We start from the raw sequence: 14,895 nt of genomic DNA on the forward strand, positions 1-14,895 counted from the left end.
GGAAAGTAATTTTAAAGGAAGCTGATGCTGCTTGAACATGTGCTGGTGTAAGTTTTTGCATGTGAGTTTTTTAGCTAGTTCCACTCGGCACGTGGTGCTGTGCATCTGCTCACATGAAGTGAGCGTTGGTCTCCTGTGCAATGTGTTTTGGTAAGGTGAGTTTGAAGGAGCAGGGCTGGGTAAGTGAGTGATGACAGACTGAGAGCTGAGACACCCCTGTCTCTGAAATGAGAGAAAACATAGCTGGGCTTTCTGAATTTTTACCATTAATTTGTGTACTTTGCCCCCAGTACATTCCAGTGAAGCTCTCAATTGAAATAGGAATTAAGAGTTACACAATTCTCTGCTTCTTGTTTATTTTGGCAGGGAGTACYTCTTCCAATCTGTTTTTTGCTTACATTACTTGCCATTGTATTTCATTATTCATTTTCCTTAACACTGAGAGTGACTATGATTTTTATCTGGGCWTGCATTTTTGTGAGGGCTCCAAACTGCTCATTGTTTTTAATCACTGACCATGTCATATACTTTATAGGCTGTTGTGGCAGTGGAAAACATCTAAGTAAACTATAGCATATATGTTGTGGAGTCACGTGCTTGGGGACTGGGTTCTTTTGAGCTGGAATCAGTGTATCTTTTAAGGGAAGAGACTTATTACACCCCTCTTAATGCCAACCTCTGCTGATTCTTCTCATATAAATACTGTCTCTAACATAGTCTTATGAGTCCATGATTTTTCMTTTAATATAGTAGAGTTCATGAAAATTATATTTAAAACAAGGCTAAAATAAATTGTCCTCCTTTATGCTACCTTAGTAAATCTTGGATATACTGTATTAGACACGCTGGTCAGAGATAGAAACTGTGTAACTTGCTGATTTTCAGATTGAGACTTCCACTTGTGCCTTCCAGTTCAAATCTTTCACGGAAAAATGTATTTTTACAAGGATTCCTCTTTTCATCCTGAGAAAACAAAACCAAATATCTCTCAGTCTGGGGGAAAAAAAAAGAAGAAAAGAAAATTGAATTAATGTTTTAAGCTAGGAGAAGTCTCAGCTGCTGCAGGGTAGAGGTTGTAAGACACAGCCTTGAATTGTGCTACACAGACATTTATCAAAGTCAAGGTGACAGGAGTTTTTTCCAGGCAGAGAGATAACCCTGGAAGGCAAGAAAAAGRACTTTTCAGATTTTTTTTTTCTCCYAGTAAGGAAATTKGCAGAAATKTTTTGTTGGGATTTTTTCTTTCAAATTCACTTTTTTTGCCACTCTTGAGAAAGGAACAAAATGRAAATACATCAAACTTGSTAGAATATAATTTTTCTAACATTGCAACAGGGGAAATAATTTATCRTCTTCAAAACTTAAGAAAGTTTTTAGAGGGATTATCCTTTTTTAAMTTYTGCTGTGAGGCAGTTCTTTTGTAAAAGACTATGCCATGTTCTGCAAATTGATTTCTGAGATTTCCTTGCATCACATAGCATGTTTTACATGTCTATCAGGAAAGCTTTATTCAAATTACCTATTCTGTCAGTCAGAGAGGCAAGCTCATAGTTTTAAAAGCAAAAGGTCTTACTCGTTGCAAAATTCACTACAAACAAAAAAATGTTTGTCTTTTTACTAAACTGTATTTTGGTTAATAGCTAGGAGCTTTGAGAAGCAGCATGCATTTTCTTTGTGCTGTATGAACGCAGAACAGAGGTAGAAAATGCTGTAGGTTTCATGGGGAAATCAATGGCACTGATAGTGTAAATATGAAAAAATTAATCTATACCTAAACAAATTTAAAGTAAAGATTTGTGTGATTTCTGAGAACCTACCTGTAGGTGTATTCTGTGAAGACAGAGSAAGAGAATGAGGAGGGATGGACACTGAAGGAATCCTTAGAACTGTGAGCTTGATCCTGTGGAGCTCATTGGGCAGGAGTGCTGAGAGGCATGAAYCTTTCAGTTCCCTTCACAATGAAGAGAACAGATCTTGCTTAAAATCCTAAAGTAAATAAGGAAATATCTCCRCATGCAAATAGCATGAAAAGTTAGAGGAGATGGACTCATGATCACGGGTCTTCATTATTATGATAGCTGCTTATCTAGATACTGACTGCTGTGGATTTAGGGTATTGCTTTTAAAAGTTTAGATGCAGAAACTGCTGCATGTGTATATTTGATATTACATCCCATAGTACTTAAAAATTCTGTTTTTAAAAAAATCCTATCTAAGTTTCCTTAGGAGTACACTGGAAATAACTATTGACTTGAAGTACATATAAATATATTTGGTATTTTGTCTGTATTAGTGTCAGACATGGAAACCTCTGCTTTCATTTTACAACATTGCTCATGTGGCAGAGAGAACCAATATTGGGAAGGAAAATATGCATACAGAGGCTCTAAAACAGCTTTGCAAAATTAGGTGTATTTGTTCATTTTCTGAAATCTTTTGGAGAACACTAATGTAGCACAGATATTTTTGCTTGTGTTCTGCCAAATATGTGTAATATTTCATGTAGTACTTACCTTTTGATTCTGGATGCCCACCTAGGCTGTCCTCTACTTTGCCAATAATCCACATATCTGTCCAGTGATTCTATAGTGACTTAAGAATTTGTGCTTTGTTATGGTTCAAGGCTGAAGAGTAATTACTAATAAATAAATGCAGAGGAAAAAGCTTTTTGAGCCTTTATTAAGAATACTGAAATTGCAGCCTGCTAGTTTCCAGGTTCTACTTGCCTTTGGYGGAGCTTTGCCAACACGTAACACATACATGTATTCTTCTGGTATACTTCTTCAAAAATTTCACTTGAAAATCAGACTTATTTCTGTTATTTTGTRTGTGTTACTCCTTTCAGAAGTGCATTAGGGAGGTTTTCCTGAGGATTTTTTCTTGCCTTAGGTAGCAAAATTTTATTTTGTTTTCTCCCAGGCGTGATTTAAGTGGAGCTGTGGTTGGTGCCAGAGGTGTAATGTCTCTAGATACTGATTAGGAAAGATAAAGTGACTCCAGATAGATTTATTTTATCAGAGCTGTGGTACTATATATATCTTTGTATTARGCTTTTGCACTGAAAAGGCTGCCTTGAGATTTAATGGAGACCTAATCTCCTGCTGAAGGTTTTTAAGAATAGATTAGACAGATGTCCATGTGACTCTATTTCTGTGCAGGAAGTCAACCCAAGTGTTCTCTGCAGAGCTCCTCATGTCCTTTTCCTGTGTGGTTTACATTTTCAACACCTGTTTCTGTTATGATTGATGATACCAAGGACAGGTAATAATTACAAAGAGACATTATTAGAAGTAAAATCCGTTGGTTGTTTTTCAGAAGGATGACAACTCAGTTATTTGAGCTACCAAACTGTCCAGTGAGAGACCTGCTGCACCATGATTTCACTTCCATGCACTCAGAGCTCCTCTCTCATTTCCTTTCTTCATCAAGGCTCTGAGCAGGAATGCTGTGGACTAGTTTAGGTACTCCCAGAGAGGATGGCTATTTTTCTTGCATGGCTTCTTCTTTAATGCCAAAGTTCAAGGAAAGACTCACACAAAGGATTCATAACAGCAAAGGTGATGCTCAGATGACATGGAGACCTGGCTGCCCTGAACCATCTCTGTGACCACTGGCTGGTCTCCTGAATTCCAAAGGGAATTTTCTCTTCATTTGAAGAGCTCAACTCATGCTCACACTGAGAGAAAGGCAGAGGAAAAGATCTGAGTGAGAAGTAAAGAAACTTGGTGGCTTCTTCACCTGCCAGCAYGGGTGTGCAAGCAAGTTTATTAATACATAATAAATCCCATGCCCGTTACATGGTGGGGATTGTATCTGTTCTGCCTCTGGCCCACCCTACTGTAGGGAATAAACTCCTTATCAAATCAGTAATCATTTTGATTAGCAATAGCACCAAGCTACTCTCTCCCCTCCATATTATCAAACTGCTTTTTATTTAGGTAGTTGAGGCCAGGGGACAGTCAATTCTTCCTTCCCCCTGTCCCCCAGTGAACTGAAGGCCGTTTTAGAGGTCTTGTTTGTATTTTTCTATCTCAAACTGTAGAATCAAGGCTCCTGTTTGGCTTTCATTTGGTGTTTTGAATTTTTTTTTCAGTACAGCTAAAGTATTTTCATTGACTGTAGTTGTTTTCATTTATTAGTGTAGATAGTTTTTGACCTTTTTTTTTTTATCTGTTTTAGTGTTGACAGTTTTCCTCAGTGTTCAGTCTTTCTCAAAGCTTTTAAACCTCTGCCCATCATCCTGATTTCTGCGTGTCTTCCACTTAGGGAGACAGACAGCAGCAAGGTATCACCATCTATTTAAGTCAGGAATTTGCCTATCTTTAGAGATTAGGGAAACTCCCRTCACACTGTGGATACTGCTATAATGTGAAAAAGTTGTGTCTATATTTTGTCTTGCACCTGCTACTTGATGTTACTGTTTTGTGAATCCTGTCATCAGTGTCAGTGTAGCAAATATGCCCTGAGGCATAGGAGGAGTGGTTCCCTCTATTTTCAGTATGCTTAGACACATTTTTTATTTCCAATATTGACACAAGGCATGTGCTCCATCGAAAGACCTGGACCACTCTCTCTGGCTTTTTTAAAGGGAGTTGTTGGRAGTGGGAGGTAGGGTTTTAATATTATTTTRTTAATTRCTTTAATTTGGGATTTCTTACGAAACAGGAAATCCTTCACTAACGTAGGTGCTAAAGCAAGCAGAGTGTTCTAAGAATTGAAAATCTGAGTCTGTGCACAGGGAAGTCAGACCTTGCAATCTTGCTTTTTGCTGCTCTCCACTGACAGCCAAATACAAGGACATTTGTCCCTTGCTTTGTAATCCTTCAAAGGCTACCTGGTAGCTTTGCACTGATCTTTTGTGTTATTTCCATCATTCTTTCAAGGCAGCAGCAGCCATTCTCCTCATTCTGGCATAGAAAAGTGTTAGAGCAACTATTTATTTTCATGTCAGAAAGATTTTTTTCCTTAGGTCCACCTAAAAGTTTTGCAAATCAGCTCCTAAAAATTATAATTTAGTGTTCTGATTTTTCATTTCTTCTATAACTCACTGAATTATCTTGTTCCACTGAGTTCATGTAACACAGCCACTTAAAATGTATTATTAGTTAAAAAAATCACTTAAATTATGTAAAACTATATATGTTTTCATTACAGTAATGACAAAATAACTTGAGAGGGTTTTTTTTCCCACCTTTTCCATCACAAGTATTTGTAGTCAATAGTTCAAATGCAAAAAGATTAAAGAATGCATTAAACAAAAAAATAAAAGGTAAGATAAGATACTTTATGCTTAGTTTTGGTGTGGTGGATTGAAAATTCTGCAGCTATTAAAAATTCTGTTATTTTAAGGGTATTTATACACRGTTTATACAAACAAGGCAGGCATCTTTGTAGTGGCTGAAGTGTATCTTTCAGTGCAGCTGTGCTGTGTTCATCTGTCAGACCTGCAGCTTYCTGCACAGCAGGAGTGCAGTGGCCTGGGCAGGCCTGGGAAGCTGCTTCTTCCCAGCTTTTCTYCTTGCAAGGGTTTCTCTGACATCCCTCTCCCTCTGGCTGTGGCTTCAGGAGCCCTGACTTYGCTCCAGAGCTCAAATCCCATATTCCCTATCAACTTAGGTTTGGTTCTCACCCTTAGAAGACATTGCACCTGCATTTACCCACCAGTTAATGCAAGTCCCTCATRACAGAGACTTATGGAAGAACATATTTGAAAATACAGAATTAGTTATTACTTTACAACTTATATRCTTGGAGACTAATTAATCCTTAAATGCACTGGGGAGCATGTAGGCAAATTGAGTGGAAATGTAATGTTTTCTTATGATTCCTCAAGCTATAGGAGTTGAGTGGCATTCCCTACTGGAGCAGTGACCAAAGTAAGTTGTTGTTTTGTTGGTTTTGGTGGTGGTGGGTTTTGGGATTTTGTTCTTTATTAGTTTGGCGCTTTTTTAATTTATTTGTTTTGTTTTGTTTTGTTTGTTTGTTTGTTTGTTTTTTCCTTTGGTTCTTTGGTTTTGTTTTTTTTTATGAAGAAGAGTTCATAACTATCTCACTGCAGTCATAGACTATATTTTCCAACATGCAACATTTTTTGTTCAGCAAATTGGGTCATGGCTCTTTCYGATAGAAATAGACCTTACAARTATGTTTCAATAGAAACAGTGCATTTTTCTAGATTGGAGTCTAGTTTGGAACTACACTTTTCAGGTTTGTTTTCTGAAAAGACAGGGCAGTCTACTGGTAATATGCTTAGCTGGTGTAAATTAATATATCACCTTTGCCGTCAGAATAGCTGTTCAGTGTCAACAGATGTGCATCAAAAATCCAGTAGTGCTCCTGGAAGCAAATTATGAAGGCTTGGTTGTTGGTTTTGTTTTTCTTTTTAATTTGTATCAGAACCACAGGAGGTTATTCTGAATTTTTATTTGATTAATGAAACGGCAGTTCCTGTAGAGACACAGATTTCTTTTGAAGTAGATGAGGTTTCATGCAGTTTTTCCTTCTAGGCAGGTTCCATGGAAACTTAGGAGTACTTCCTAGATAAGTAATTTAATTAAACTACCAGTATGACCAATTTCTTGCAGTTCAACAGTAAAGAAATTGTGTATAATGCAGCTTTTAAACTTCCAGCAGCTGCATTACCCAAATTACARCTGGACTGCACAGCAATCAACATAGGCCATAAGGAATAACAGGACAATAGTACAAGGCTTCTGAATTAATRTAGTAATCTGTATTGCTGATGGAGATCTTGGTGAATGATAAGAAATACCTGTGGGCTCAGCCTTTCCTTTTTCATGTTGCTTTATGTGCCAAAATCTGTAGCTCCCGTTTCTCTGGTTGAATATTCTTATTTTCCATCTGTGTTGCAGCTGCCCGTGCTTTGGAAGTTACTGCATGGGGACAGGGCATTTCAACAAGTTTTTGCAAATAAATATGTCAAGATGGATATTTATAATCACAAAAAGGGCTAAATAAAACCAGCACCCTCTTCTTCAGCAGAGCAGCCCCAAGTGCATATTCAGAAGTAAATTTGCTTTGAATGGTGACCCAAKAAAGCGGCTGCAACTGCAAACACTGCGCAACTGTCAATGAATGCAGTRCAGCCTTGTGTTTATTGTGCTCTGTCAGCAGAATTTAGCAGTGTTTTCTGATTGACAGTCTCAATTACTTGCAGTATTGCACAGGCCAGAGGGACTGCAGCTTGACATTCAGCACRCAGGCTGGCTGTGGGAGGCTGGCACTGGGAAATGAGCTGTTCTCGATGAGTGAAGTGAACCAATGAGTGCTCAGGAGAGGTCAGACTTGGTGCTTTGTGGTGCCATTGGTAGTAATTTTCAAGACAACTGATGGCAATTTTAGAAGATATATTTCTCTTTTTTTTCTTTAAATCCTTTTAGATCCAATTACTAGTGGTTATTAAGAAAAATGGCCATGAACAGAATTAGAATTACTATGAAGAATTATTTTAGAAATCTCACAATATCAACCTATTTATCAATTTCTGTTGTGATAATTGAGCTATGGGTCTGACAATAATTTCTCAGATAGCTCCTCTTTGTATACGGTGTGAAAATAACCCTTAATTGTAGAACATGACAAACATTCTTCCCTRAATGGACGAGAAACTCAATTTCCTTAAGCAAAGGAAGTTACCAATATAGGGGGAGGGGAGTTCTCTTTGTTCTATGACCCTATAAATAGCATATCATGGCTCATGTCGAAACCCAGCTGAGTTAAACTAAAGGATTTGTATGAATTTATGAATTATATTTTCCATTAATGAAAAATATCTTTGCATGTAAGTAACATAAAAGGAACATYAGTCTCACAGATAATCCATCAGCCCATGTGGAAGGAAAGTGCTGAAGAATCCTGTTTTTGTTAGAGGTTCACTTCAAGCATATATGACMGGGTATTTTTTCATTATCTGGAGCCTAATTCTGTAATAGTGTCCCAAAAATTATGTACAAAGCTCAGATGCTGTTGTACTTTTTTTACTGCCTAATATATTAATTATTAATTGTTAAATTTTATTGGATTAGGGTTTCACAGGATATTGACTATCAAATGACATAATCTGATACTGTTGGCCAAGAGTTCCAGAGTGCTAATTTTGTGTGCCACTAATATAATTATAATTTTGAGCTAATTCCCTATACTTAATTTGGGATGCTTTAGCTTATGCTGAGCAACATTTCTACCTATTGAATAGACCTGTTGATCTCCATAAATATAAATTGAGTATAGAAGTACTGGAAGTAAATAGTGACAGGATTCAGCCTGCACTCCCCCTCTTTGAGTCTTATAAGGTGCTGGTAGGTAGTCTTGTGCAAAGGAACAGAACAAGAATTTTTTAAAAAACCTATAAAGTTCTCTTTCTTTCTTATTTTTTTTAACTGCTAAAGCTGAAGATTATATATCCTCAGTTTAAAAATGGCTTCTTATTACCTAGTTTGTAGAACCATGGTCTCATGTAGACAGAAATTTARGGCCTGAAATGGTCAGTAGAAAATCTGAGATTTGATAATATATATGCTAAAAAAATGGTGTTAGTGATGACATTGCAGGTGATTTTCAACTTTAACCSAAAATATTTAAGTTTTGATAATTTCAGAAGTCAGACTGCTCAATTCTTGTCATTAGCTAGCAGATTAGTTCAAATAATCTTGCARTCTGTAGGTTGTGTGGTTCATTAACAGAGTCCTAAAGAGATGACCTAATTTTTCAAATAGAAATGTCTATTTGGCATTAACTGAACCTGGAAGTGCTCATAACTTTGGAAAAACAGGTCACATAGCAATTTCATGTGCACTCAGGAGATTGATTCTAGACTCTTGGTCTTTTAAATATTCATTGTGCTAGTCTTAATACATAGATGCCCAGGGAATGATGTATGCATTGCAGTGAAAAATGCAGCAAACATATAAATTAGTAAGTACTGAACAGATGAAGTCCATTTCTGAAAAACAAAGTGATCTGCACAGCTGCSTGGACAGGTGTCCTTCAGGAAAAACAGAATGGGTTAGCAAAGGAAAAAAAATGCAGGTTTTGACAGTTGTSATTTGTTTCTCTTGTCTGGCTAATGTTCTTGAGTGGAATCTGTTGAAGGAGCAATTGACCTACAGAAAGAAGACATAAATTGACAGTTATATACACAAAAGCCCAGATAAGAGCCCAACAGCTTTTATCTCTATGTGGCTTAAACATTTCCAAAGTGGAAATTAAAAATAGCAGTCCATTCACATCTAATAGTACTTCAGACTGATACAATACTATTTTGCATAAATATTTGCTAATTAATTAAAAAACATACAGTAGGTATTAACCATGGGTAATAATGCTTTGCCTGTTTCTCAAAAATGCTTTGGATATTAATTATATTCTCAAAACCACTTGGAAGCTATTAAGTACTAAGCATTATTATTGTGAATTGGGTTCATTTAATATGTAAAACTGCTAGAGTTGCATAAGTCTTCTAACATGWTATGAATATTTCAGCAATGTTCATGATTGATGTACTCTGAATCAACAGTCAATTCAAAACATATTTATTTGTAAGCATATAGACTGTAATTTGTCATGTCTTCTGGCTGGGGAGGAGGAGAACTTGAACTGACCTCAGACCTCTTGGCAGACCTTCTAAGCTTTTTTCACTGAGATTCCTCTCAGTCTTATTTTCAAATGCAACACTTTTTCTCTTGCCATGCAGTACACTGTAAATGTAAATGATCATAGCAGAATACTGCATTTTACATCAAATTTTGATCCTTCCTCTCATTTTTTTATGTTTCAGTAGACTTCAGTGGGATGTCAGAATATCAATAAATGTTTTTTGGAGAATAAGGCTGTGTGACTCCAAAGAAATGTTAGTCATCTATGAAAAAGCTTCTGCGAAGCAGTAATTTGAATTTATAACATGAAAAATAATTTGAAAATTATTCTATATATATAAAGCAARAACACAATAATTGCGCAGAACCTTATAAAAACAAGCTGTACTGCCAGGTGTATGTAAGCAGGCTACCAGCTATTCATACTGTCAAGAGGTAAAAGAATTTCTCTTACAGACTCAATGTTAGCAACAGGAAATGTCAGAAGGTGTGAAAAGTCTGGGGTTTTAATCAATCAAAATATGACTTTGAGTTATAACCTTGTCATGTGGCTAAGAAAAAAGGAAAATCTAATCATAGACCATATCAGGCAATGCACTACCACTAGTATATTGCTGAACTCTCATCCAGAATACCTCATGTATCTTGTCAGCCTTATTCCAGAGAGATTAATTCTCACCAGAGCAGATGTGTGAAAAGGAGAATTAACATAACCAACACATGGCAGTTCTACCTYGAGACAGGAACTGAATATCCTAGTCAGGTGAGTGCTGGGAGCCCTTCCATGCAGGAGGGCTGCTGGTACCCTGGGGTGCATCAGAAAGAGCTTTGCCAGCAGATCAAGGGAGGTGATCCTGCTCATGTTCTCATCCCAGTGAGGCATATCCAGAATGCTGTGGCCAATTGTGGGCTCCTCAGTACAAAAGAGACAATCAGCTACTGGAGAGGTTCCAGCAAATGCCTACATAGATGATGAGGGRTCTGGAGCTTCTGTCTTTTGAGGAGAGACTAGGGAAGCTGGGCCTGTTTAGTCTTGAGAAAGGGGATCTCATCAGTCCATACAGATATCTCGAAGGTGGTTGCCAAGAGGATGGTGCCAGATTCTTTGCAGCGGTGCCCAGCAATGGGACCAGGAGTAATGGCCATAAACTGGAACATAAGAAGTTTCACCTCAACATGAAGAAGAAGGTTGAGGATGGCAGAGCACTGGAGCAGGCTGCCCAGGGAGGTCGTGGAATCTCAGTCTCTGGAAACATTCCAAATCCACCTGGACAAATTCCTGTGTCACCTGCTCCAGGTGACCCACCACTGGGGGAGTGGTTGTACTAGATGGTCTCCTAGGAAGGAACTAGATGTCCCTTCCAGCCCTAATCATTCTGTGATTCTCTGGTATGCTGTAAATAACTACAGAGCGCAAGTGTGCAAGTGGAGTCAGTCCAACTACCATTACAAAAAACAAAAAGAAATGTTTGAAATTTAAAGGATATTAACTGGCTATTTAAAAAAGTCAGAATTTGTTKGGCTCTCTATTGGATGATGTTCTAGACTTGATTTTCAGTAGGATTTGAGGAAAAAGTATGGARAAATAACTTATGTTCTCTCATGACCCCTAAGTCATAAAAGATGAGAGTTCATCAACAAAGATCCACTTCACTCCTCCGTGGTATGTTCTTTCCTATAAAAGATTACGTAAGACTGTCTTACAAAACTAGAAAAATCTGTTGAGACTGATTATTTGGTGACCCTCTTGACCAAAGGATATAGTATTCTCATTTTTGAGTTTTTGCCGTATTACAAAACCAGCAAGGAAAAGGTAMATGTTCATTAAACTTCATCTAGAGCAGTGTCTATGTTAGCATATCAGTCTCTATGGTAGACCCTTTATATTGCTTTGGAACTTAAAAAATTCAAAAGGTACAAGTTAAAGCAGGCCCGTTACTTAATCCCTGGTATTTGTTGAGACTTAATAAATAAAATGCTGTTTTGTTGACTTTTCTTTATAAAAGATGCTGCTGAAGGAAATAACGATAGCCAGCCTTTTGATATAATCGTTTCAAGAACCAACCTGCCTCTGATATTGCTTAAAATCTTTGCTCCTTAATGCCTTAGTGAAAACTTGGACGATACATAGGTTGTCACAACAATAATTTCTCTGAGCCTCTAATCCTTCTGCACCAATCTGGACATGCTGTACCCAACTGCCAGCACCTCCAATGTGAGYTCAGATCAGATGGGTCATGTGAAGGTGGTCAGCTGTCACCCAGCTGGTATGACTGGTATGCAGAACTTTATCCTGGAGGTTAGTAATGCTCCCTTCCAAATCCTGCCTTCAGCTCTACACCTGAATCACAGCTTTGTGACCATGGATGAAGACTATCCAGTATCTTTTAGGTTTGTGGTGCCTTGCTGTCAAGAGCATCTCCAGGARCAAACTTCCCTTGTTAACTGTTCAGTGACCACATGTGTGGATGTGCCCAGCAGCATGCATGGAATACATCTAATCTCCCTGGTACAGCCTCAGCATTTGAGTGAGCAAAGCCATGCTTCTGTGGGCTGGAGGACTGTGACAGTCCCCAGCCTTTGTGAAATGTGCCTCACMCCCTTCCTGATTCCAAGCGCTGCAGCCATCTCACTCCATGGTCCTACAGCTTGTGAAGCAGTTTGTCCAGTGTTGCTTCTCTTCACTTACTTCCTTTTTTTGTTTTCTTTTTTTTTGCCTCTTACAGATGGACAAAAGAGGAAGAAGTCATTAAGAAAGAAACTGGACTCATTAGGAAAGGAGAAGAACAGAGACAAAGGTAAAATGAGTACATATTTAGGATCAGGTTTTAGTTTTGCATATGAGATTTCTTTAGTCTGAAACATACTTTTTGGAGTAGGAGAATGTTGTTGAGCTGATATACTGTCCAGGTATTTATTTTCAAGCTGAAAAATATATTTTATCTTTTCTGTTTGACTTTAGTATAACTCAGATCTCTTAAACAGAGAGATTTTAGTTTTTATCCTGAGATAAAGGGAAGAGTAATAGGACTATATCCTTCCTCCACTGTTCTTTCTCCCCATTTTCACTATCCAGTGTGGAGTGTGGTTTGGATAACATGATCCAGTTTTTTACCTGCATTTGCACTCTCCTCTCTCAGTTTACAAAGCACATAAACCCAGCACTGCCCAAGCAAGTCAATTGGTTTGCTTTTCTTTTTTTTAAATCTTAGAAAAATAGCCATTGTTAAAATATGTAAATGCTTCAGCACTACTGATCAGTTGGATTTTAATAAATTCCATGTGACATGGATTTACAGATATGGTTCTACTCTTTTGTTTGGACACTAATCAGCTTTATGGGCTGGGTCCTAATCCAAGACCTGAAGCTGACCTGTAATTTGGAGCCATTTGAACTAAGTCTAAATACTGAGACACTGAGAATTGTCTCTGAAATTGCATGTAGGTAATTGTGCGTYGAATTTTGTGTTCACTTCTGGAAAAGAAGTTCCAACAAAATGGCTGTAAAACTCAATATTGATGTCCTAGTTTCACAAATGTACACACAAATGCAGAAATCTGTGACAGGACAAGTGACCTGGTTAGTTTGATGTCCTCACTTTTAGGCGAGTTTAGCAGAACAATGAAACTTTGAAATTCCACAAAAAAAATTACCATCCCCATTTCAAAGTGAATTACTAGTTTAGATAGTTGTCAAGAGGAAAATATTTTTTTTTGTTATATGACTTCAGATATGTGATTATTATTTTCTTGATTTAAAATTGGTTATGGAAAATATTTGTATTAATATTTTTGAAACTGAAGGTCCCCTGATGCGTTTGTTTGATATATGCAGTGACTTCCTACGCTACATTGAAAGTACCAAACTTTTCATTTGTTACAAGAATTAYTTGATGTATGACTGAGCCCACATGCAGGAGGAGTCTTTAAAGAAGAGGTTTAATGATTTTATAGMCACCTCTGGGAGAAAATCTATTTTGTACTGTCTTATTAATGCATTACCTTTAGCTACTCTGTAATTAGTCAGTTATTACATTGCAATGTTTTTTTCCATAGTTCTTCATGCAGTTAAAAGTGCAAAGTAACATAGTTCTGTGCAAAACCTGCCCTGCTCTTCAATGTGTTKGCCAGATATTGATCTTCATAGAGCCTATGGGCTCTGATGCTCTTTTGCATCAGAAAAGGCTAACCACATCCTGCTTCTCACAAATTTTTGATGTACTGAGAGCTKTTCTCTTTCCTCTCTTATGGGTAGCATGACTTTGGTAGTCTCAGTTGAAAGTATCTCTTTAGAAGCTTTTTTGAGAGTTAAAATACATTTTGGCTTTTTATTTTCCTCACATTTTTAATTACTGTTGCAGATATTAACAATGATAAATTGCTTTGATAATTCACCAAACCAGAATTTTGCTGTGCCACCCAAACTTGGTGGATCTTTTCAATTGCATCCTCAGAGGTCCACCAATGCTCTTTGGTACAGTGCCTTGAGTAGTGATAATGTCCTTTTGGTGATGGATACAAATCCTTAACCCAGAGTTGGTCTTTATTCCAGTAAATTCTCTGTTGCCAAAGATCTTTCAAACAATATTTTTTCTGACATTGCCTTGCATTCTTTTGTATTTCCTTACAGCCGTGTTTTATTTCAGCTGACCTCTGTTTCTAATAATTACACAGCTGCAATAGTTGAGCGCTTCCAGATATTATTATTTTCTGCTATTACACTTCTGTTCAGGGATTTTCTTGTTTGTCTACCTTGCATGGTAGCATTTATACTCCTTTCAGTTTGTAGGTTTGGGGATATATTTGATTTTTATTCTGAAAGGTTTTCTGAGCACATTTTGCCTTTTAGGGCTCACTAGTTGCCACAGTGAGGGTTTACACTTTGTGCTTATTCATCATTGTTTATATTTATGTACTTCCTGGTTTTCAGCATTGCTCATGCTATCTGATTAACTCTACCAAGCATTTTTAGAAATCACTATGCTGATTCTCCTAATTTTAATTCCTTTTTTCTTCTTATTTGAAATTCACATTTCAAACATATACCCCCTCTGCTTTTATGCTTTTCCTCCCATCTTTCACTGCCCTATTCTGAGTTATAGAGATGTTTCTCATGTTCTTTCCACTTATAAAATATTATAAGAGCACCCTCGAGAACAAAACAACAAAGCAGTTCTCAAACACTGGAATCTGTATTTCTCTCCTTCCTTTAGGAAAAACTTGGGTTGATCAGTAAGRGTCCAGGAAAATGGAAGGAGTCAGGTTCTGAATGGGTTGTGCT

At 37.3% G+C, this 14,895-nt stretch overlaps 1 protein-coding gene across 2 annotated transcripts in view; it reads left to right on the top strand.

Moving 5' to 3' along the window:
* The window catches only part of ARHGAP6 (Rho GTPase activating protein 6), a 298,644-nt gene that overhangs the window by 245,873 nt on the left and 37,876 nt on the right, over nt 1-14,895 (top strand). For both annotated transcript variants that reach the window (XM_057389658.1, XM_057389666.1), the window contains exon 3: nt 12,341-12,412. In XM_057389658.1, the coding sequence (XP_057245641.1) occupies nt 12,341-12,412 (72 nt within the window). The remainder of the gene's footprint in view (nt 1-12,340; nt 12,413-14,895) is intronic.

The sequence above is a fragment of the Malurus melanocephalus genome, unplaced genomic scaffold (assembly GCF_030028575.1).
Source record: "Malurus melanocephalus ecotype Western Australia unplaced genomic scaffold, MMel_1.1 scaffold_1, whole genome shotgun sequence".
NCBI lineage: Eukaryota > Metazoa > Chordata > Aves > Passeriformes > Maluridae > Malurus > Malurus melanocephalus.